Below are 25,188 nucleotides of genomic sequence, written 5' to 3' on the forward strand. Positions count from 1 at the left end.
ATGGGAATACTATCTAATTATAGAATCACCTCAGTGATAAGAGGAATACAACATTATTTTTGTTAATTTTAATCTTTTCTCAAGGAAAATGGGACTTCAACTAGACTTGCAAGAAAAGGGTGCACAACACAGAACAGCAATTCCTTACTGTGGCAAGCTCATCCCACTTGAAGTGGTGATGCTAAACTGAGTGTTGTACACAGCTTTCACCTTAATGAAGTTTAGAAATCTATGATGTGACAGAAACACCAGATAATGACACTTTGAACACCAAGACTGACAGGAAAAGAGATTTATGAGCATGAGGCTGACACTAGAATTACCTGTGATGCAATTAGCATCGTTTAAGATGAGTGTGGCCTCAAGTCTCATCCATGGGGACTCTGCAAACTCTCCTTGTTTCAGTTTAACATTCTCCAGTTGCTGGCTTGCTTTGGCAATAGAAGTGAGTACAATCCCACTCTGAGCATTTTGCCACAGTCCATTCCTACACCTCCTGAGGATTCCCACACCTCCTTTGAGGATTGTGTCACAACAAGAACCCACAACTCTTCGTGACCACTTCTGAGCCAAACACACGTAAATCACGGGGAGAACACTTACGAAATTCACATGCAAACAACAGCTTCTCAAGTTTCCTCAATTCCTTTTATACTCTTTTTAGCTGCAGAGGAAAATGCCTTTTCGACAGGCTGAAAAATCCCCTCACAAGAGAATGTTTCTTTCTCAGACAAGTCATTCCTGTAAAAATTTCCCACTGCAGGGTCACGTGGAATACCAACATCCACAGAAAATTTGGATGAGATTCATAATTGCCAATGGTGGTACATCATAGACTGATTCAGAAGCACAGAAGGGTAACTCTGAGGGATGAGCTAGTGCCAAGGAGTTTGGCTGTTTAGGACACCTCTGGGAAAGACATTCATTTCTGTGGTCCTTGGTACCACACCGGAGAGGCCAAATCCCAAGACAGACAGCTTTGCCCTCACTTCTTACCAATGGAGTGGGACAAAGAAGAAAACCTGGAAGATGGATGTACAGAGACAACAAAAAAGCAGGAGAAAAGGGAATGCAGAAGTAAAAAGCTGCCTAAACCAGCCACATTTAGCTGTAACTAGAGGCAGAGACATTACCATGCACGTGAAGCCGAACGTGCTGTTGGGCTTCTCCTGCAGCATTTGTTGCCACACAAGTGTACTGGCCAGCATCTTCCAGCAGGGCCTGGCCAACCTGCAGAACACGGCCTGAAGACTCCAGCTGCACCAAAACAGAGACAGAACCATACCTTGAAGGTTAAAATTCTACTGGAAGGAGCCAGATGGTGAATTTCCAGTCATGGAATCTTCTCATATGAGATGTCTCGGGGGATTCAGTCTACTAAACACTGCTATTTCACCCGAGATACAGCCCTAGTCAGGTAAAAAGCTCTTTTCTCTCCAGGATGGAATTTTAGCATCTTGATATCAATCACAGTGTTAGGGAAGCAAAAGGAAAAGCAGCACTAACATGCAAAATTCCTTGTAACTATCTTTGATGGTTTGGAACCCGTAACAGATTTGTGCTTACTCTGATATTTCCTCTGGCTGTATTTACTGGTTGTCCATCTTTTAACCAGGTTATGGAAGGGCTGGGAATGCCACTGGCTATGCACTGCAGCATCACAGGCTTGTGGATCACAACAGCTCTCTCAGAAGGCCCAGTTGACTTGATGGTTGGAGGAACTGCAAGAAGCACCAGAAAAAAAAATGAAGTATCATTAGGACATATACATTTGGAGATGTAGAGGCAACATCCCATAGGTTAAGTGCAACTCTACTACTTCTAGATTAGGACAGCCTGGTCTAATGGGAGGTGTCTCTGCCCATGGCAGGGGGTTGGAATGAGATGAGCTTTAAGGTTCCTCCCAACCTAAACCATTGTGACTCTCTTTCTTCTGCTCTCATCTCCAATTTTTCAACGTGCTAATACAAATGTCTACAGGAAAACTGAGCACCTTCTTGCCAGCAATTTCATAATGAAAGTAGCCTGCTGTGTCCCTTGCCTTGAATAACCTACCATGCACTGTGACATCAAATTCCTTCCCATGTTCTCCTGCCTTGTTTGCTGCCACACATTTATAGTGACCAGTGTCTGACACTAGAGCTTGAGAGATGAGGAGCTTTTGTCCATTCAATAAGATCTTGTGTCCAGCTCCCTCTTCAACTGGTTGGCCATCTTTCAACCACCTGCCAAAGACAGAGTTCAAATCTCAGATCTTCTATGACATTAAGATCAACAACACACCTAGAACAGGCACAACTCTATTAAACAGGATGTCTCAGTAAGTCTGTTTGCATTTCTAGGGAAGTTTGGAGATGTCAGGTAGTGCTCCACTGTCCTGAGTGCCATGGACCAAAGTGGTTTATCAGAACAGGTAACAGGCCCTAAGGAAGACATCAAGAATGTAGCAGACAGAAAACCCCAAAGCAAAAGTCAACCACAAGTGGCAGAAGAAAAGTACACAGCTGCGTTAGCAAGGGAATGCAAGTTTTGTCTGCTCTTGCTATCTATCCTAATCTCCAGGAAATGGACATTGGCACAACAACCCAAACTGCCCTAAACCAAAATTCTGATGCTACCACGTGAGTGCCTGATGCTGTCTTCAATGGGGCCAGGAGTTTGTCCTCTGCTCATTAACCACAAGTGGCAGAAGAAAAGTACACAGCTGCGTTAGCAAGGGAATGCAAGTTTTGTCTGCTCTTGCTATCTATCCTAATCTCCAGGAAATGGACATTGGCACAACAACCCAAACTGCCCTAAACCAAAATTCTGATGCTACCACGTGAGTGCCTGATGCTGTCTTCAATGGGGCCAGGAGTTTGTCCTCTGCTCATTAACCTGAATAATATCCTTCAGTGGGGTCAGGAGTTTGTCCTCTGCTCATTAACCATCACTGAATAATACAGGTGGTTGCTAAAGGTCATCTGCACTCTCACCTAACCAACCAGCAGATTGATTTACTCTTTTCCTACTGTCACACTAGTCCCCTTACGTGATAGTTGGTGAGGGTGTCCCTGCTGCTGAGCAATCCAGCTCCAAAGGGCTATGGAGAACCACAATGTAGTCCAAGAGCTCATCTCCACCATCCACGAAGGGTGGGACTGTAAGAGGGGAAAACAAAAACAAATCCACCAAGAGCAACATGTAAGCATCAGATATATCATAAAAACCTCTCTCAAATAGCAATGCTACAAACCAAATAATCTTGACATCTATCTCACTTTGGGGGACACACTGATTCCTTATCAATCACTGCTTCTTTTTGAAGGGAAACATCTGCACAGTGATATTGTGTATATTGTATATATTGTGTATACAGCTCGGTTGGTTTTTCCAGATTCTGTCAGAACAACCTTGGGAATGGCTGAGGGTGGGGGCACTTTTGGCACCCTCTGTCAGCAGAAGGAGAGCACAAAGGTGCAGAGGACCCTCTTCCAGGCACCCTTCACCCTGTCTCATCCTCTCTGGGAAGGAAGCAGAGCCACACAGCTCCTCCACTGACTAGCCAGACCAGTGAGATGTACCTGTAACAGCAGAGCAGATGCTCCACATCTGCACTCAGTATTATGTTCTTCAAGAGAGCAATTCAAAGCCTAAAAATCAGTGCTTTACAGTTCTTAAATAACACCTTCCACGTCAGGAGAAAGTGATTCACATGTTTGTACAACTGATTTACCTCGAGGCACTCAGAAGGGACTGCTGAGGTGCACACTGTGGTAACAGACTCCAGGGATAAAGGAGACAAGTATTTTTTTCAAGAGAAGGTTCAAAACTTGCACAACACAACTGAAAACCAGAGGAAAATGTCCTCTCCCAGAGGCCAATACCCAGTGATATTTTTAATGATAGCCTTGGATATCTATTGTTTTCTTCTATTTACTTACCACATGCACAAAAACTTCTGAACAACTAACCTGAAAGTCAAACTGCCCTGTAACCCTGGGCAGAAAAATGTGCAGTGCCCAGGCTGAACTAATTATGGAGCATGACTAACTGATCTTTCATATAGTGACACCAACAAAAATACAAACATAGATATGATGGATATTTTTTTCCATATTAGGTTTACAGGAAACTGACAAATCAGCAGTTTTGCTGCTCACACACCTAAGATTTCAACTTCATACTTGATTTCTTGTTCTCCAGCTATGCTTGTGGCCACACACCAATACTGGCCTCGGTCAGCCTCGACAACGTTCAGGATCTCCAGCTTCTTCCCACCAGCCAGAACACGAAGCCTGTCACTTGCTTCCACAGGAACCCCATCTTTCAGCCAGGTGAGGAGAGGGGGAGGGTTGCCAGCAGCCTTACACTCCAAGGTCAGTGAATTCCCAGCAACCACCTGCCTGCTCTGGGCTGTGTCAGCGTCGCCCTCGATTACTGGAGGAACTGGAGAAAGGAAAAGAAATATATTGCAAGCAATTAATTCTGTAGCCAGGAAATGGATTAAGAGCAAATGGATTAGTTCTTCCCCTCCCACTTCAGCTCCATATGCCATTATGTCATGCACAATTGCATGTGAGAATTTGCTGCTGGGAGAAGCCAAGGCAAAGGGGAAACAGAGAAGTCAAGTGACATAATTCAGAAATGACCAGTGGTATAAAACAGAGGATTCTGCAGGGCTTTGAGAGGGAAGGACCAAACAGGAAGGATTGAAATGGTGTTCTGAAGATCCCATCCAGTGTGGCCACTTCAGGTAAGAATTTTTCAGCATGCAGATGGGAGATGGAAAAGAAATAGCTGAACAGGAAAAAGCATGACACCAAGGGTGGTGAAGGGACTTTGGACAAGGGCATGTAGTGAAACAGAGGATTCTGCAGGGCTTTGAGAGGGAAGGACCAAACAGGAAGGATTGAAATGGTGTTCTGAAGATCCCATCCAGTGTGGCCACTTCAGGTAAGAATTTTTCAGCATGCAGATGGGAGATGGAAAAGAAATAGCTGAACAGGAAAAAGCATGACACCAAGGGTGGTGAAGGGACTTTGGACAAGGGCATGTAGTGATAGAACAGAACAAGACGATCTTTAAGGTCCCTCCCAACACAAACCATTCAGTGATTCTCTGAAGCAAAGAGCTTGGAGAGTCACACAAAGGACAAGGTGTGAAGCTCCCTGCACACAGCCCTCTGACAGAGGCCAGGCTTCAACCACAGCCACTGACAGGCTACAAAGGCAGAGGAGCTTCCCAAATGCACCTGCGTAGCACAGCCAAGGAGCCGGTTCGGCAGAGCATCACTCACCGTACACATCCACGTCGTACACCTTCTCAGCAGCCCCAGCAGCACTGCTCACACGGCACGTGTACCTGGCAGAGTCCGACGCCTGCGCCCGCGGGATCCGCAGGAACTGCCCCCGCTCCACGTACACAGCCTGGGGGCTGGAGGAGACAGGGTGCCCATCCTTGAACCAGGTGATGGTGGGCACAGGGATTCCCTTGGCCTCACACTCCAGGTTTATAAGGTTGTTGAGAAGCGCCGACACCTCTGTGGTCAGATTTCCTCCCTTAATACTAGGAGGGACTATTTCGAAAGACAAAATGGCAATGTTAAAGCCTCAGTATACAAGTCTGTGCAGATTTAAATGGATTAAACATGAGAATGCCGAAGGAAGAAAAGATTTTGGCTTCGTAAAGTAAAAGCAAACTGGGGTCTACACCCTGCTGCCAAAGGGATTGAGAAGAATGCATTGGCAATATCAATTGTGGCATACCACTTGGTAGAGTGGGTTGATAATCTGACTGTAATTTGGAATGTGCATCCTCCAAAATCCCACAACACCTAAAAAAGCTTGTGTTTCCTTCTTGTTGGTGGGCGGAGACATCGCTGTTATCTTATTGACAACATCCATTGGGATCTGACGACGTCCATCTTGCCATTTTATGCCTAAAAACTGAACCTTCCTGCTGTGTTTTGTGTGTTTTTTTCCCCCCACAGAGTTAGACACCACCTGTAGACTTCTCTGAGGCACATGGGGTTGAAAGCATGAAGAGCCACCAGGCTCCAACATGTACCAGCTTAGGACAATTGGGTCTCCATGCATCCTGCAACACATTTGGCCAACCCTCTTCTCCAAGCAATTCCTGTCTCCCCTGGGAGCTGCATCCTCCCAGTAAGGATCCTGCTCTTGACAATACCAATTACATCCAAGAGCCTCTAAAACTGCAGTGGGAACTGCTCAGCACTCCAAACTTCTGAGGATGAAGTCACTTACTTTGAGACTAAATATGAGCTTAACAGTCTAGCTTTATGCTCCTATTTTTGAAGCTTTTTGGCCCACAGTCCCTTCCCTTGCTCGCTAGGCAGCAGGACTCGGGTTCTTCCAGCAAACAAGCTCTCGTGTAAATCAGCCAATATAAAGAGTCCGTAAATCTCTATAGAAGTAATAAAAACACAGTGCAATTGGCAACCACTAAATTTATGACTGCTGAAAGGACCAGACACATCTGGCAGACACATTAACTCCTCTGCTGCCAAACATGCTCAGTACACCCACGGATTCCATTGACTTCCACAGTGGTCATTGAAAACACCACTGCAGAAAGGCAAAGCAAAGGGACAGTGACTGGACCTACACCTTGAGATGAGTCGTGCAGATTATCAAACCACAATGAAATATTTTACTCATTAAATCAAGCCCATAAAATGCACTGAAACACACCCAGATCAAAGGCAAATGCATTTCTCTATCAGCAAATGCTTTCATCCACAGAGATGGGGAACGGTTCTAACATGGAGTTTTGGTAACGTATCAAAGTCAAAAGTAGGGCTAAATGGCTGAAACAAAGCAAGAACTAGCATGAACTAGCACCTAGGTTCCTCTGTGGGTTTTGTTTGCCTAGCTAGGACTAACAAGAAATTAAACCTCACAAATTCATCTCTCCTGCCTGAAGAACCTGAAGTAAATCTACTCATCTGTGAGGATTTTGTGGGGCTTTTCATTCCTCTCCTCTCACAACAGCCACAGTCTCCTGCAAGTCCTCCCAGCATTTCCCTTGTTCCCAGTGCAAGAGTGGCTGAGTATCTCCATCAAAAAGAGATCTCATGAGTACAATAAAGGATCTTTAGGTCCAGGCAGTCTTGTTAACTCACCATGGACAATCAGCTTGACCTCCTTAACTTGCTTGCCAGCAGTGTTGGTGGCACTGCACTGGTAACGACCTTTGTCAACCCTTCGAGCATTCTTGATGTGGAGAACTTGACCTTTGTCCAGAAGCTCAACATTGGGATCACCCAAAAACAAGGGCCTGAAACAGAGATTAGTTTGCTTCACCCAACCCCATCCCTTCAATGTTAGCTTATGCTGACAGTAAGAAAAAGGGATCCTTTAATGGCAGTAATTGGACCATTTGGCACTGGAGTAACAGCATTAACCCAAAGAAGCACCACAAAGTAACAAACTATCGCAATTAACTTTATTCCTAGGTGTTAGAAGAAACCAAAACACGACAAGTACTTTACTCAGGTCATCCCCAATGCCAGCATCAGAGCCAGAGTCCTACTCCTGGCCTCAGGTCAGGTTGCTAATTTACTTGGACCATTCCAGCCCTTTGCTGACAACAAAGTGTCAGTTACTAGATGAAAATGTCAACATATCCATACCAAAGCGTAAGAAATTGGCACAGCAAAATATCTGTGACTACTAACTAATGTCTATACTGAACTACATTGTCAAACACCAGAAACACAGCCCAGTCTGGTTTTCAGCTAATATTTAGGCCACCAGCAATTCTTTTCTTGCTATGCTTTCCTGGAAGATGAGAAGAACTGAAACATTCAGTCTACAAATGTTTCCTACCCTTCGGTGTGTATATGCAGAACCTCACAAGGCACTAACTAGCAAAATGTTTGACACAGGTTCTGCCTATCAATCAAAACACCATGTCAGCTAAACAACAGTATTTTAACCATTTATATGTTTGGAATAATCCAGGCAGAATAACTCACAGAGGGTAAACTCAAAGAAATGGTTCTGCTTCACCTGCTTCAAGCATTGTCTGATTTCAAAAACCTTCGAACTGCTCTGCTCTTGCCAGTAATGGGAATTCACAAAGACATGCAGATGTTAACTTTTGATTAAAGAACTTACTACCTCACAGCACCCCAAATTCTGTCTAGTGACCATAACTTAACACTAAGTAGTTCAACCCAAGCTTGCAGGCACAGTGCACCTCCTCCCTCTGTGTTCTAGGGGAGGAACAACCTGCACACACAACACAAAAGCTGTAAGACACTTACTTGCCATCTTTGAACCAGTGAACGTCAGGGAAAGGGAAACCTTTGGCTCTGCATTCCAGACTGATTTCCTGGTTGAGGACGACTGTAATCTCACCAGGGCTCTCAGCACCTATTATGCTGGGTGGAACTTCAAAAAGACAAACATTCAGGAAGAACTGGTGTTTAGCCAAGGAAGGTATGCTATGAAACAGAAAGATGTGCAGCAGTGGATCATATGATTCCCTTGAAACAACTTTAGCTCCATTGCAAAGGGAATTCAGCTAGATCAAAACATCATGTCTACCTCGACAAGCATTTCACATTCAAGGTGGCAAACTCTACGTAAGAACACTCCTATGTCACACTGCTGTGTACCCAACATACAAAACAAAGCACCAAAGACCAAAACCCAGAAATAAAAAGCAGCATTTTGCCTGTGTTGCTACCAGAACGGTGAATTTTAGGCACCCAAAAGCCATCATGATGAGTGCTTCATGGGCAGGGAGTGCAAAAATATTCATAATGAGTTGAAATTTATGGACTTCTTAAATATCAACTGTCTTCCAGATCACCAACTTTAAAAAAAAAACCAAACCAAACAAACATCAAAGAATGAACTAACCTAGTATATCTAGGTTAAACAGCTTCTCAGAACTTCCTGCTACATTTATGGCTTTGCAGGAGTATTGTCCAGCATCCTCAGTAGCAGCTTTCAGGAGCTTCAGGATCTTCCCATTGTGCAAAATCTGGAGAGCACTGCTTTCCACAACCTGAAAAGAACCCAAGACCTTATGTGAACCAAGTTACATCAGCCAAATATCACAGCTGGATTTTTATAAGAAAATGGTAGTTTTAGCGTGAGGATAATCTGTTTCCCCTTTCAGTTGCAGCACTAATCTCCTCCACTGCTGCAATCTATTCAATATGGCCTGTAGCTCAGCACACACAGCAGGGAGTGGGGAAACCAAAGAAAGTCTTCATCCCTCAGCAATGGGCAGCCACAAAGTGCATAAAGGGCTCTCTCCTCGCCTTAAATATCACTTATCAGCTACAAGTGGAGCCAGAGGACTCAGGGATAACCCTGACCAACTCAAATTACCTCCAAGTGTTCTTATTTCTTCGTTTACTGGTCCCCATTCAAGGCCTCTGGCAATTGCCATACTGGGAGATTGCTAAGGCTAATTCCTAAGGGAACCTTGAAGAGTTTACATTTGCCTTACTGCACTAATGGATGAGCCACATCTATTTGGTTTTCTGTGGGGTGTCCTTACTGCACTTAAACACACACAAAGGCACAGACACGTACTTACTGCAGCGAGTTCTCACACCAAGCACTCACAAGTTCATATAAAACTGACTGATGCTGCCTTCATTATTCCAGCTGGATTGATCCTACATACCTGGGTATCTTCTTTATACCAGGAGATGACTGGGAAGGGGTTACCAGTTACTTCACAGAAGAGACTGACAGGGTGATGAACCACCACAGATGTATTTGTCACCTTTTCTTGGTCTCTAATGTCAGGAGGAACTACAAGAGAGGTCAGAGTAATGATTTAAGCCTTTTATTCCAGTGACTTCCCATTTCCCCCTTCCTCAGAGTCATGATTTAAGCCTTTCATTCCAGTGACTTCCCATTTCCCCCTTCCTTCCCCAATTTCTCACACCCTTCTCATTCCCTCCTCAGTATTTTCATTTGGCTCTGGACATACCTCCCTGTGTCTTCTCTTCCTAAAAACATCAAGTCATTTCTTGCCCAGTAACAGACTCTCAGGGAAATTCACTCAAACACAATAACCATCAACATCTTTTAAGAGAAAAATCTTAATACTGAATCTTCATTTTATTTAATCTTAATCTTAAAATTTCATGCTATTCTCTTAGCAACAATTGTTTAGCAAAGGAAGCACATTCCAGACTCATCCTTCCTCTTCACTGCTCCAGTCATGCCCAACAACACCTGCCTATCATTTGTCACACTGTGAATGCAAACAGAATGGCCTTATGGATGGGATTGGAGAGTTCTAACCCCACTGATGAGCCCTGCTGGAACAAGATGGAATTCTTGCTTTTCTCAGAATAAAGATCAGGATATAATCCTGCTCAGGCATCAGAACTAACCATCATGGTTGATAGGCTTGAAAGGGGGAACAATGCAAACCTCATGGAGTTTAACAAAATGAAGTGCAAGGTCCTACATCTGGGCCATGGCAATGCCATCACAGCCCCAGGTTGGGTGGGGAAGGAATTGAGAGGTGAGGAGAGAGACTTGGGAGTGAGAGTGGGTGAGAAGCTCAGCATGAGCTGCAGTGTGAGCTCAGCCCAGAGACCAATGCAATGCAAGGCTGAGCCACAGCAGTGTGGGCAGCAGGGCAAGGGAGGGGATTCTGCCCCTCTGCTCTGCTCTGGGAGACCCACCTGGAATCCTGCACACAGCTCTGGGGTCCTCAGCATCAGGAGGACATGGAACTGTTGGAGCAAATCCAGAGGAGGCCACAAAGGGCTCATTGCTGCCAGGAAGCACTTGGGCAAGGTGGTATGGAGATCATGCAGCAAGTTGAGGGGGGACAGAGACCCCCAAAACAGGGCAGTGCCCCCCAGGGCATGGAGGAGAGTTTGGAAGGGGTGAAGAGGCTCTGTTGGAGTTTGGGGAGCTCTAGAAGGGGTTGGGAGACACTGGACCTCATGTCTATGTGGCTGTGGGAGGGGTGAACACTGCAGGGGGAGCTGAGCAGGGTGAGGGTCCCTGTGGTGGGGCAGGGAGGGACCCTCCACCCTCCTTTGCCTCTGGGATCTCATGGGATGGAGGATAAGGAAAGATTATTTGTGCATAAACTCAGGAAGGACAGAAACAATAGAAAAAAGCATAGAGAGTATCAGAATAACACAAACCCAAGTACTCAGGTAATTCAACAGCACATGGCCAGATCTGAGGAATGCAATTTCCACCAATAAAATAGAAGATACCCTTCAAAAGTAGGTCCCCCAATGGCTGCATTTATTACCCACCATGAACTTTCAGGTTGTACTTCCTTTCTGTGCTCCCAGCCTCGTTGGTTGCCACACAGACATACTCCCCATTGTCTGCAGGTGTGACAGCAGCGATGACCAGCAGTGTCCCATCCTCCAGCACTGAGACCCCTGGCTCACTGCCTGTCAGCTCTCTGCCATTGTGCAGCCACTTGATGACAGGCTTCGGAGTACCTGACAAGGAAAAGGAGAAACGTCCAGAAATGCTTCACTCAGCTCAGATTAGGAAAGACTTCAACAATTCCTGCCGCTTGCTGGAAGTCTTACTGGAAGGACAACACAAGGGAGAGCCATGAGCTTCCAAGAGGAAGCTGTTACAGGATGATTTTAACATTCAAAATCTTGAACCTTATAAAATCCCTGCTGGCTAAGCAGTGACTTTCCCCAAAACTTCCACACGTGGTGGTTATTTCAACCACCGTCAGCTTGAGTTTTTCCAAATAAAGTATATATGGAAAATACTCTGTGGATTGGACAATTTTTACAGGAACTTAGTCATTTTCAAGGGTCAACAGAAGAAAAAGATACTTTTGTCACTGGAAGTGGAACAGTGGTACAGACCTTTGGCAGGACAGGGGAACGCGATGCGCTGGTTTGCCACTCTTTCTTGGAAGGGACTGTTGTATGGAGGGTCCAGGCCCTCAATTGTGGGAGACTCTGAAAGAAAATTAGATCCAAAAAAAAAAAAAATTCTTTACCTTTGATCCCAAATGTTAAAATATAGTTTGGCAACACACAAGAGTAAATCTCTCTCATCCACACACGGTCAGACTCCAACAACTCTGTTCACAGTGAATGGGATGTGTATTGTACAAGCAAGTCTTGATTTCAGTGGGAATATTTAGGGAGGAAGCAGTACAAAGAAGCTTTCAAACGTGACTGAAAATGGTTCTCTTTAAAACCCCTTCTATTTATTCTGAAGGCAGTGTTTCTGCAGTCTGAAAAATCCTATTTAAACTGGGGGTTTTCCTCATGCTACATATAAGTGTTTCTGCCACCCTTTGCTCTCGTTTTAACCTCATGTGCAGACAGACTATACAAAGAATGTTATTTAGCATTAAGTAAAGTTACTGAGAGTTCTTTGTAGTCTGTAACAAGCGTTTCTCAGCACCTCTAATCCAAAGGGATCAGAATGTTGCCTTTAGACTATTACAAAGAAGAAACAGTCCCTGCTTAGCTTCAGTCAGTCATGCTCCATTGATGCCTGTCAGCCCTTCAGGTGAGGGGTTACACTGCATATTTAAACTGGCACCTTGACCACAGTTCCCCCACCACCATTTATATGACAGAGAGAGTTTTCTTTGTCTTATTTCTCCAAACTCTCCAAAGACTATTTGCTTATTCTGATTTTCCTTAATTAACATCAGAACATAACATCTAAACCAGATGTGGACCGTGCATGGCAGAACAGTCAGCAGCAAAGAGCACCATGCAGACAGCACTGCATGAAATCACACCCAGGCAGGGCAGGATGCAGACCCTGGGCCCAACAGAAATACCTTGCACTTGCACTGTTATCTCCGCGGCGTCGCTGCCCGCGGCGTTCCGAGCCACACACTTGTAGACCCCAGCGTCAGGGAGCTGCACACTGCTGATGCTGAGAGCTCCATCCAGGCCCTGGGAGAACTGCCCACCACCTATGGGCACAGCACTCCTGCCTTTGAACCAGGAGACTGACGGGGCAGGGATGCCCTGGGCACTGCAGGGCAACTCCGCTCGCTGCCCAGCCTGGACCTTCAGCACTCGAGGTCCACGCTGGATCTTGGGAGGAACTGAGGAAGGCAAGTTTAGTCCACAGAAATGGGAAGAAAATCTATACAAGATCTGAGAGGGTTGGGGCTGGTCAGCCTGGAGGACAGAAGGCTCCAGGGGGACCTTAGGGCTCCAAGAGAGCTGCAGAGGAACTTGGGACAAGGGATTGAGGGACAGGACAAAGCCTAAATATTTTCAACGAAAATTGAGGAGATTCAGACTACATATATGGGAGAAATTGTTCCCTGTGAGATGCTGAGGCACTGGCACAGGGTGCCCAGAGCAGCTGTGATTGCCCCCACCCTGGAAGTGTTCCAGGCCAGGCTGGACAGGGCATGGAGCAGCCTGGCACGGGGTTGGACTGGGTGATCTTAAAAGTCCCTTCCAACCCAAACCATTCTATGAACCTACTAAATCCTTTTTCTTTTTGTTATGCTATAAAATGTTGTTCTTTATTCACCTAACTCCCTCAGGTGACCATGCAAGCAGACCTGCATGTTCTCTGCACAGAACAGATGTAAGATACCCTGGTACTTAATTCATAGGAAGAAGTCACATTCCCAATGCTGCTGCACTGGAATTGTGTAGTGTAATATTCTGAGCACTGTAATATTCTAAGCACACCTGAAGAGCTGTGGGTTCTGGGTCTTCATAACACAAAACAATTCAAAAAACTTATATGATAATCACATTTTCCTTTTGACATTTTAATTTCCTTCCCCTAATCCCTGATCTTTGTATACTTTCAAACACAAGTTCGGACAGGGAGATAAAACACGACTGGAAGAGATTTTGCCAGTCCTAAAGAATAATATAAATCCACTATAAGTCTTTTGCCACAATGTTTTTCTTTCTAAGGATCACTGGCAATAAAAAGACTTGAAAAGAATGTCTGAAACAATAACAAGTGGCATTTTTCCAGATGTGATATTGTGTGAGTGGTTAAGAGAAGGAGCTTGGGGCCCCAGTCTGGGGAGGGAGATGGGGGTGACAATGGGCTGATCTGCAGCAGAAAGGAGGGGGACATGGCTCCCAGCTTGAGCAAGAGCCACTAGACATTTGCTGAGGGGAGAGGGAGGTGGGCAGGAGCATAGGGTGCATGGGTTGAGCACAGGAAGCACAGGAAGGTGGATTAAGGTATCTCTACAACTACCCAAACAGAGGTTGTGGTGAGGTGGGGTCAGTCTCTCCCAGGTAACTAGCAACAGGACAAGGGGAAACAGCTTCAAGCTGAGGCAAGGGAGGTTTAGACTAGATACTAGGAAAAAGTTCTTCCCTGAGAGAGTGGTCAAGCATTGGAAGGGGCTGCCCAGGCCAGTGATGGAGACACCATGCCTAGAAGTGTTCAAAAGTCAAAGAGACTTCATATGATTTTAGTGGGCATGGCTGTGATGGGTCAAAGGTTGGATCCTTTGATGTCTTTTCCAACCTTAGTGCTTCTGTGATTCCAAGGTGGGTACAGCAGAATGTATTCACAAAGCTATGCACCAAGGAGAGGGAGCTGCCTCCCCACAGCTGCAGGCTGGTTTCACCACCTCCTGGGCAGGTGTGCCCACAAACTTTGATGTTTGCCAGCAAAAAAGTGTGGATATGTAATTCCCACCCATTTGGTGGGAAGCTGCAAGCCTCAGCCTCAGCCAGCTCTGCTGTTCTGAGCCACTGTCTGCAAACTGACTACTGAGAAGCCTCTTCCACTAAGAGCTTCCAAGGGCATTAGAGCAAATGTTTGCTGCTCCTACAATCCCTTTGGTTGGCTTTCAGTAAGTCAAGTGCCACACTGTGCTATAATGCTTCCATAAGTCTAAGGAACACTAAAGGAAGGACAAATATATATATATTTATGTGTGTATACAGTATTTCCTTTCCACGTAATCAATAACCTGCATATGAAGATAACATGACCTGAAAGAATAGAGGTCAATAGGATTTAACATACATAAGGCAAACCATTTCAAAAGCTTTGCATGATGACAAATTCCATGTGGAAACTTGCAGATGATTAACCTTTAAGTTCCAACTTACCATGCACACTCAGTTTCACTGACTGAGTCACATTCCCAGCGATATTTGTGGCGACACAGATATACATTCCACTGTCTGAAACTTGGGTCTCACTGATCTTCATTGACCCTGAGGGTAGGAAAGTGTGTCTGGAAAAATAAGAAGCAGATAAACTATATAAACATGTATGGAAAGGGGAATGACCTCTACTTACACACTGCTAATGATTGCTCTGAGCTGAAACAACACCATTCTGTGCCACATTATTCAACTGTGCCTTATATTTCCTCATATTTCCTCTTTACTGAGCCACTCCATTCAGAACACACAGCAAATGCCTAAAAGCTGAGTTCCAAATTACAACATTTGATACAAGCTATTTACAAGGCCTATCAAAATGTGATAGAGGCAGAGAAATGGGGCTTGAAAATCTTTGCTCAGCCCAGGTCAGCAGGGTCAGAAAGTTAAATAACTTAATGCTGCTTCATCCTGGCAAAAAAATGATGCTGCATTGACTGAAGATGGAAGAGAGGATTCTGATTCAAAACTGCTACTTCTGGTGTTTATAGGAACTGACATTATCCCTCAGTAAGTAGTTAACTACAGAGCATTAATTTTTCCTACAGTTCTGGTCAGAGGTCTGAAACATCAGAAGCTACATGAGTCAGCTAAGCCAAAATCTTCTTCTGCAGGAGTCAGTAGTAGAGAGGGGGAAAATAAGTGAGGAGGGAAGAAAAAAAGACAGCTAAGAATTGACAAGAAGTTGTGTCAGGAAGGGTTAGGTTGGATATCAGGACAAGGTTCTTCCCCCAGAGGTGTTTGGGCACTGAACAGGGTTAGGTTGGATATCAGGACAAGGTTCTTCCCCCAGAGGTGTTTGGGCACTGAACAGCTCCCAGGGCAGTGTCACAGCCCCAAGGTGACAGAGCTCAGGAGTGTTTGGCCAATGCTCTCAGCACAGGGTGCAGTGTTGGGGTGTCTGTGCAGGGCAGGAGTTGGGCTGATGATCCCTGTGGGTCCCTTCCAGCTCAGGACAGTCCATGATTCTAAGAAGAAATTCAAGCCCAGTGCTCAAGGATACACACAGAATTTAGGCAGAGCTGATGGGAACTGGTGGCACCATGTCTGCCTTTCTCTGGCACTGATTAGGACAACATCACCATATGGACACACACAGTGAAATTGGGGATTGCAACTGCCCAGAGGAAAGTGAAGTGGATTTCCTCCAGGCCACCCAAATCTGTCTGATATTACCATTCCCTTCCTGCTGCCCATAACTTTCCAAACATTTTTGTTGTTTTCCTTTATTTTCAATAACCCCAAAAGACAGATTGCTGTGGCAACTTCCCTGCCATGAATTTGTCCAGTAATTACATTTGCTCTCTGATAAAAGTTCCTTCCTTTCTGAGTTCCCTCTTCCTTCATTTACTGTATACATTTCTGACGTGATCTTTGGGTGGTCTCAGTTTTGTTTGGACTAATCTTTAACTTTTGCTGACATCTGTAAACAATTTTATGGAATGGGCTGAGCTGGACTTCTGTTCCTGTGGACAGCTTGGATCTCACCACACCAGCCATGAGCAAGGAGCCTAATTTATCAGTGTCTCCTGAGGTAAAGTGAGGACAAAGTAAGGGACCAAGAATGCAGATCTGTTAGTGCATGCAACATGCTCACAGGACACAGCAGAAAATTCCACATGGATTACTAACAACAAACCAACTCCCTACACACAGGTCTCCTTCACTGGATAAGGTGGCCAAAACTGAGGTTGTTGCATGCTCACTGGAATGACTCCAAAGAAAAAAAAAGAGGTTCCCCTCCAGCTCTGTACAGTTCCTTCAGCTCAGACACTGCTGATTGCTTCCACTGGGGTCACTGAGAGACACCAACAGGCACAGCCACTGCTACAGTGTGTGTGGCCAGTCCTACAATTGCCTGGGGCTGCCTAACCTTTCTGCAGACCAGAGAGCAGCAGCATGGCCTGGGACAGTACCTGGCACTTCAGTGGGGAACACCCAGAGAATAATCACCCACTGATCTCCTCTCCATGCTGCACACAAGACAGTCCCCAGCTCTCCATCCTCTAATGCTGTCAACCCAACATTTTATAAGCATTCGGCTATGCTTTCACACGTTCAAGAATATCTGTAGAGTTTTTGGATCAAAACACAGCAAGCAACAGGCTCTTGTAAGCATGCCCAAACATTTATCATCATCTCTATCTTACTGGCAGCCCAGAATCCATATAAATCCCAGACAGTGCTCCCCTGAGCATAAATGTGAAGTGCATAAGCAAAGAAAACCAATTTTTCAACATTTATAATCAGGCCCAGATGATATGGGCACCACCACAGCACAAATACAGCAAGATCTCTTTCATCCTGGCCTCCTGAGATGGTGTACAAGCACGTGCTGGAATGGGAGCTGGACAATGATGGGTGAGCTTAGTATCCTTGGGAAAGCACAACAGGTTGTCAGGCAGGACAGTGTAATACCTTCTGGGTGATCCTGTGGCAATCAGAAATCACACACCCCTCCAACATCTTGAAAGCTTAGAGGCAATTTCACTTTTCTTTTGTTTTCACCAAACATTGTTACCTTGGAGAGAACGGAGATATGAGCTGCATTTCTTTGGCCCAAGTAATTATGGGGGGTGGGAGGCTCTTCACTTCACATGGAAGTGTGACATCTTCCCCTGCAATTACTGAGATCTCTATGGGTTTATCATGTCCTTGCTGGTCTCCAGGCCTGGACACTCTAGGTTTCACTATAACATGGAACATGTTAAGAAGCTGCAATGAATATACATATTTGTACAAATATAACACCATACAGTTTCACTTCAGATCAAACATCTATTGCTTTTGTCAGGTATAAAACATCACAATCCTATTTTTAACGACTTGTCTGCAACAGAGGTGAATCACTGCAGTGCTGAGGCACAGTGCCTGGAGCTCAGACACAGGCTGATACCTACATGCAACACCACAAATCCCAAAAAGACTGGAGTATCCACCCAAAAGCCCTGGACAGAACAGACAGATGTAGCTCCTGCATGTGCTGAGCTCTGTATTGCACAGGTAGTTTACAACCACTGCCTGAACTGTTACACTTAGAGGACCAATACCTACAAGCCAGAAAAGCCTTGCAAAGCACACCTACACCAAAGTTTTCAGAGCCTTAGGAGATGGCAGGAAGCTCTGGGACTGGTGGGATTAATGATCTTCATTCTTCTATCAGAGGAAACTCTATTCCTATACAGACACTTCCTCCCCACTTCCAATAAAGGTGAGGCTATGACCAGCCCAAGATCCTAGTCCAGGAACTCAAGGTGAGAGGCACCAGGAGGTTCTAGGAGAAGCAGAGTGGCTGAAGGACAGGCCTTTCAGTGCCTGCTTTGGGGACCCAGAGTCACAGCACTAATCAGAGCAGAGTTTAAGCCCCATTTGCACTGTGAGTCTGTCTAGTTCAACTCCACGTACCGTAGACAGTCAGCTGGACTTTGCGGGTGGCGTAGCCAGCAGCGTTGGTTGCAGTACATGCATATTCCCCAGTCTCTTCACCCCCTGGGGAAACCACATACAGGCTTCCATCTGACCCTGCAGAGAACTTCACATTGCTGGCAAGAATGACTTCTCCTTTCTGTGGAAAGAAGAAGAAAAGTCCACAGTGCCTGGATTTTCTAAAATGAACCAAATTACGATCACGTAATTCAACAAAAGCTGCTTCTATTTATTTTTTTGTGGCTGAGATGAGCAAAATATTTTATATTAACTAAGAAGTTTGGCCCCAAAATTTAATTTGTAAAATTAGTTAACTTCAGCTAACTTGTCACAGTGCTTGAGTGTTGCTTTCCAAGCAGCAACAAGAGCAGAAGCACAGGGATTCTTAGCAGAAACCTTGCTACATTTTACAAAGCCAAGTTCTTAAAACAAACCACAACAAAAAAACCAAACAAATCAAAATCTCAACTGAGTTAATTTTGACATTGATCTCACATGTCAAAATGAATCTTGCATACATTACATAGACTGCTTCTTAACCAGCAGACTCCTCCTTGTCTGTATTGAAAATACTCCTCCCATGTTCTTTTCCCAACCAAACCAACAGTTGACTCTGTGCTATTCCTTCCTCAAAACAAAGCTGTCCACAAGGTCCCAGTCAGTTCTATCTGCACAACTTTGAGGCCCAACAGTGCCTCTGCAGAATGGGCTGGGAGCTGTCACACACCCCAAATAACTCTTACTCCCAAGACATTACTCTGCTCAAGTAGGGTAAAAAAAACCCCAACAAATCCTGACTTATAGAAAAGTTCCCCAAAAATCTGAGGTCCTCCTCAGTGGACACCTTGTCAAGGCCATGACTGAAAAGGAACAGGTTGACCCCACAATGCCATTATTAGACACACTTTCCCCAGAGGAAATAGTTATCTTAAAGCTCCAAAAGAGGAAGAACTGAACTCTCAATTCGTGGCAGACTGCCCAATCTCAAATTATCAACCCACAACAGCCACATGAACAAATTCTATAGTGTTAAGAACACACAGATCCAGCGATAACCAAACCCCTTCCCAAGAACAGAACACTGAGCTATGGCAGGACCATGGCCAAACCCTCTGCTCTGAGAAACAAAAGCAGCTCTGAACAAACAGATTTTTCAGGTCCCTCTCAAGTGATGCTTTTGGCCTTGCATACAGCTCTTATGGCAACTAAACGCTGTGCTCACTTCATCTTTCACCACAAGCAGCTCAAAGGTGAGGAATTACCTTGGACCAGACAATGGTTGGCTTGGGAACTCCACTAGCTTTGCAGGGCAGTGTTACTGGGATCCCTTCAATGGTGCTGAATATCTGCTGTCCATGCTGAATGACAGGCAGAACTGAAAACAAATGCAAATATTAAACACGTGCAGAAGACCTCTCAAGTCTTGGCACAAGTCTTACAACAAAACCCTTATATCAATATCAATCCCTACAGGGAGTTTGGGGCTTTTCTGCCTCTTCCCAACCCTACCACGAGCAGCCACTTTCCCCTCCACTCTCCAGCCCTTCAGGACAGAACATATCCCTGCTTGCTGCAAAACATGGAAGCCACAGACTGATCACTGCATTCATTAGGTATGTGCAGTTTTAAATTTAATTGATGCAACTATTTCAGAGAGGTTTGGTCACATCATCCTCTGACAACATTTTAGGCTTCACTTCTCAAAACCAGTAACAAGAGACAACAGTTCCCTGACTCAACTGTGCTGCTTTTGAACTGAGAACAGAAAAGCAAAATCAGATTTAAGGCTATAACACCAAACCCTAGTTATTTCTAAACTCATACAAAGATACTCCTTTTTTTTCCTCAATTTCTGAGATATTCAAACTAGTGTTGACATGGAAGACCTTGAGAGTCCTTGCCTGTATGAAAAATTTATAGCTGTTCTTAAAATAAAGGCATGTTCCAGCATCCTCACTGAAGCTGAAAATAAATCTCCCATGATTAATTTAGCATGTGAGAAAATTTCAGGCTGTAAACCATGAAGTGACTGTGGCCCACAGAGCCAATACAAATATCTTCAGCTGAAACACAGATGGGCTACCACAGTGCTAACACTGCTGTCAGTGTCATCCTTTCACTGCTTAATGAAAGGGAAAAAACAAGGGGGAGGAGAATGGGGACAACACCAAAACCAGTAAACAAATCATGAGTTTTGCCAAACTCATAACTCATTTTCACTCTAATTCTCCTACGAGCTGTGCTTCCTTACATCAGTTATGAAGCACTCAGAATTTTTCAGGGGATTCCAGTATAGTCCCATTTGCACCTGTGTCCTGGACTGTGCTGGGATAGAGTTAATTCCTTCCCAGTAGCTGGTACAGAGCTGTGTTTGGATTCAGAGTGAGAATAACATTGATAACATACTGATGTTTTGGATTCTTGCTAAGTTGTGCTTAGCCTAAGTCAAGGACCTTTCTTTTTCCCTTTTTTCTTTTGTATCTCACACTCTGTCAGTGAGAAGATACCTAAAAGGACCTGGGAGGAAGCATGGCCAGGACAGGTGACCTGAACTGGCAAAAGGGATATCCCACACCATAGAACATCATGCCCAGTAGATAAACGAGGGGGTTACCCAGGAGGGTGGTGGATCTGTGTCTGGCATAGCTTAGGAGGTGCTGAGCAATTGTACTGTGTTGTCACTAAGAAGCTCTACTCTGTGCTGGTATGGGCTCACCTGGAGTACTCTGTGCAGTTTGGGGCACCATGACATGAGATATTAAGCTATTAGAGAGCATCCAAAGAGGCAATGAAGATGGGGAAGGGCCTGGAGGGGAAGCCACGTGAGGAGTGGCTGAGGCACTTGGTGTGTTCAGGCTGGAGAAGAGGAGACTGAGGACAGAGCTCATCACTGGATACAACTCCCTCCCGAGGGGCAGTGCAGGGACAGCTCTGAGCTCTGCTCTCTGAGACCAGGGACAGGACCCAGGGAATGGCTGGAGCTGTGTCAGGGGAGGGTTAGGTTGGATATCAGTCAAAGGTTCTTCCCCCAGAGGTGTTTGGGCACTGAACAGCTCCCAGGGCAGTGTCACAGCCTCAAGGCTGACAGAGCTCAAGGAGCACATGGACACACTCAGACACATGGTAGGATTGTTGGGGTGTCCTGTGCAGGACCTGGAGTTGACTCAGTGATCTTCAAGGGTCCTTTCCACCCCTGATTATTCTGTGACTCCATAAAATGTTATTTGTTCTCAAAAACCAGCCCCAGCTGCTCAGTTCTTCCCTGTGCAGCGGCTCCAGTTCCCACCAGGTTACTCCACAAAGCACTGTCATTGCCACAGTTTGAGAAACCAGCACAACAAAGCAGGGAAAGCTGCTGCCAGGAAGTAACACACTTTGCCCAGCAGTTAGCACAAAAGCCCCAGGGCTGTTCCTTACCATAGACATTCACAGTGGTGGTTCTGTTGCTGGTCCCAGCCACATTGGTGGCCATGCAGGTGTAATCCCCTCCATCCTGCAGCCGAACCCTTTCCAGGTGCAGGCTCCCATCACCACGGACACTGACATAGGGATTGGGAACCAGCTGCCAAAAGAGTGAGGCAACACTTTACTGCCAAAAAAACTAGCTGATACCATTTACCTGTGGGATGCAGAGTGGCTTTTTGTCAAAAATATTAGCTGATATGATTTACCTGTGGGATGCAGAGTGGCTTTACCTGGTTATTTCACATTCTCAAAAACTCTGTGCTCCTTGAGAACCTGCGTAGAGCTTTTCTTACTTTCCATCTTTCATGAAAAACTAATTTGAATGAAGGCTTTTGGTTTGCACCTTGTACTTACTGCTGGAGTGAGATTAAGATCTGCAGCAGCAACTCTGTTTTGCCACAGCACACTCAGTGCTGCCACTCATGCTTTTAATGCAGCAAACCCAAACTTAGCAGATTTTTTTCACTGCATTTTTATTGGTGATTCCAGAAATTCAGTTTGGTCACAAAAGGAACAGCCAGTGACTCCCTGTGACACCAAAACTGAGCAGAAAACTCTAGTCAGAGTCAGGTAGTGGCAGGTCCTGCTTGGGGACAATAAATCAAACATTTTGCTGTTATTTTTTAATTGCAGCTGTGGAGAAAGGGCTTTAGGGAGAAATTAGCAATCAAGATAAAAAAAGCAGCTTCACAGGGATGTAAAGTCAGTAATTTCACTATTAAAGGAATGAAACTTCCTTCAGACAACTAACTCAGGCACAGTGTTCACTCCACCTTCCTAGAACCTCCAAAATGGTTGGGCTGGAATCACCTGGTATCTTGATTTTTAATAAACACACAAATCAAAGCTTTTCAGTTAGCAGGGTTTAAATTCCAGCACTTTTCTCATTCTGATAGGTATGTTCCACCAGCACTCCCACACTCAGAGCCCAAGGATGAAATTCATAAGCTACAAAAACGTATGAAACTGATTGAAAAGTAAGTAAAGTAGAAGATAAAAGGACAATTCACAAAACCATTGGTTCCAAGTTCTTTTCTAGACCTTCACATCCCCCACTACCATCTCCTATTCCCTCATCTGTGCTTCAGGGTCAGAAATTCTCTGGCATGGGCAGGGATCATATTAACTTTTGCAAATTAAACCAAGCTGTTATCTTGCTTTGAAATGTCAGTTGCTGCTTCTCTCTGCCAATAAATCTCAGAAGCAACAAAGCAGCCTCACCACCATACGGTTTTTAATCCATCTCCGGTCTGGAATGGGATTCCCAGCGAGCAGAACACATGGCAGAGAGAGCTGCTGGCCCTCAATGACATTGGCCGTGGCTGGGCTTGCTCCAATCAAAGGTGTGACTTGAACAAAAGGGAAAATCAGAAGAAATCATTAGGAATTTTTATACCTTCATGTAAAGTATTGCATTAAATTAGTATGAAGTTAAAGGCAAGCGAAAAAGAGAAACAAAGGAAGGGGTGAGGAAGCACAGGAGAGAGAGGAAGCAGGAGAAATACACAGAGTGAGAAATACACAGAGTGATCCTTAGCCCAAGGAATGGTAGCAAATGGAAGATGCTGTCCAGCACAAGGGGATCCAACCAAGGGTTTCCATGAGAACTCGTGTTCTCCTGACACCAGCTGATGTGTCATTTTACCTTACTCATGCAAAATACTGACTAAGTGCCACATCCAGTCTCAGCTTGGAAACCTCCAGGGATGGGGAATCCACCACCTCCCTGGGCAGCACATTCCAATGCCTGAGCACTCTCTCTGGAAAAAATCTCTTGGATCACAGAGATTCCTTCCCAGTCACACCAACACTGACACAAACCATTTTTGGTGGGTTTTTTTTAAGGATGAATTAAATGGCAGGAGCCATTAGAATTCACCATTATGGTGATTTTTCACTCATTAATAAGTGCACTTAGGAATAAGAAGCAAAAGACAGGATATATCCTGTGTAAGGTCTGTTATAAGTGCAGGGAGAACTAATTCCAATTCATGTATGCAAAGGATGCTCTAACATGCAAAACCCACTGAAATCAATGCCAGTGTTTCATGCAAATGCCTTCTGATTCTGTCTGTGTGGATGACATGTGTAAATGCATCCCACAGAGAGGTCAGTGTGTGTCCATGGCCCCCAGCACCCTGTCTGCTGCCCAAACACCTCCAGCCACAGCAGCCAGAGCACCACTCTTACCCAGGCCAGTCACTGTGACCGTGGCCGGCCGGGACTGAATCCTTCCAAACTGGTTCTCAGCTTCACAGACATAAGTCCCTTCATCACTGACCCACAAATCTAGAGGGGGAGAGGAAAAACAGAGATCTGACTGCAGCATCTGAAATGAGACATGGATACCCTTTCATCTTTCACCTTCAAATACTCAGTTTTGGGCAGATCATTCCTCTCCATCTGTCACCAAGTACAGAAACAATGATTTTATGAGCACTTGAGTGAAAGAAAATAAAAATTAGATAAACACATATGATACTTTTCTTCACTTTATCTATTTCAGGTACCTTAACATACTATCTACTCATGGATAAATATCATGGTAGTGCGTTATATATCTCCACATATATACACTGTCCTATAGACTATGGAATATTGCTCACTACATCCTGCAACATGTTAATGCATGTGAACAGCAGCTACAAAACAGTCTGAGTTACTGCACTGCATATACAGTAGAGAGGAACTGCTTCACCCAGCCAGAAAGGAATCAGAAAGCTAACCAAGAAAACAGAATAACATCACTAAGGTGAGCAATAATAAGGGTGACTGAAATGCTTCAAGGAGCTGAAATCACAAAGCCACTTGCAGAGTTTTAGGTGTTACCTAATTTAGGACTTGTCAAAAACAGTGAGTTTAGGACCAATTCTCTCAAAATAAAAATTAAAAAAAACCCCAAGTCTCTCACAAAACACACCCACTAAAACAATGAAAACCCACAGCTCCTCAGTAGCAACAGAGACCACAAGCCACAGATTTTAACCAAGATGCAATCATTTTCATGAAAAGAAGTGAAGCCAATGACCAAACACAACTGATATCACAAACTCACAGGAAAATGAGCTAACTACACATCACAGGCAATGAAGTCAGGATCAGGAACAATCACTGACAAAAATCCAGTCTTTTTACAAAGTTAGCACCTTAATTAAGCCATGCAGTCACATTGCCTTCTACAACCT

At 44.8% G+C, this 25,188-nt stretch overlaps 1 protein-coding gene across 1 annotated transcript in view; it reads right to left on the minus strand.

The window, feature by feature from the left end:
• Nucleotides 1-25,188, minus strand: part of LOC103809987 (hemicentin-1-like) — a gene marked incomplete at both ends in the record, with an annotated part of 78,531 nt that overhangs the window by 28,471 nt on the left and 24,872 nt on the right. The window contains 20 exon segments of the mRNA XM_009082867.1: nucleotides 1,134-1,257; nucleotides 1,567-1,721; nucleotides 2,056-2,225; nucleotides 3,032-3,140; nucleotides 4,147-4,428; nucleotides 5,279-5,557; nucleotides 7,127-7,281; nucleotides 8,273-8,399; nucleotides 8,874-9,021; nucleotides 9,652-9,782; nucleotides 11,261-11,455; nucleotides 11,843-11,938; nucleotides 12,781-13,053; nucleotides 15,056-15,183; nucleotides 17,634-17,802; nucleotides 18,518-18,677; nucleotides 19,801-19,913; nucleotides 21,956-22,100; nucleotides 23,225-23,352; nucleotides 24,194-24,292. Of these exon segments, the coding sequence (XP_009081115.1) occupies nucleotides 1,134-1,257; nucleotides 1,567-1,721; nucleotides 2,056-2,225; nucleotides 3,032-3,140; nucleotides 4,147-4,428; nucleotides 5,279-5,557; nucleotides 7,127-7,281; nucleotides 8,273-8,399; nucleotides 8,874-9,021; nucleotides 9,652-9,782; nucleotides 11,261-11,455; nucleotides 11,843-11,938; nucleotides 12,781-13,053; nucleotides 15,056-15,183; nucleotides 17,634-17,802; nucleotides 18,518-18,677; nucleotides 19,801-19,913; nucleotides 21,956-22,100; nucleotides 23,225-23,352; nucleotides 24,194-24,292 (3,186 nt within the window).

The sequence above is a fragment of the Acanthisitta chloris genome, unplaced genomic scaffold, assembly GCF_000695815.1.
Source record: "Acanthisitta chloris isolate BGI_N310 unplaced genomic scaffold, ASM69581v1 scaffold18500, whole genome shotgun sequence".
In the NCBI taxonomy this organism is placed as follows: Eukaryota; Metazoa; Chordata; class Aves; order Passeriformes; family Acanthisittidae; genus Acanthisitta; species Acanthisitta chloris.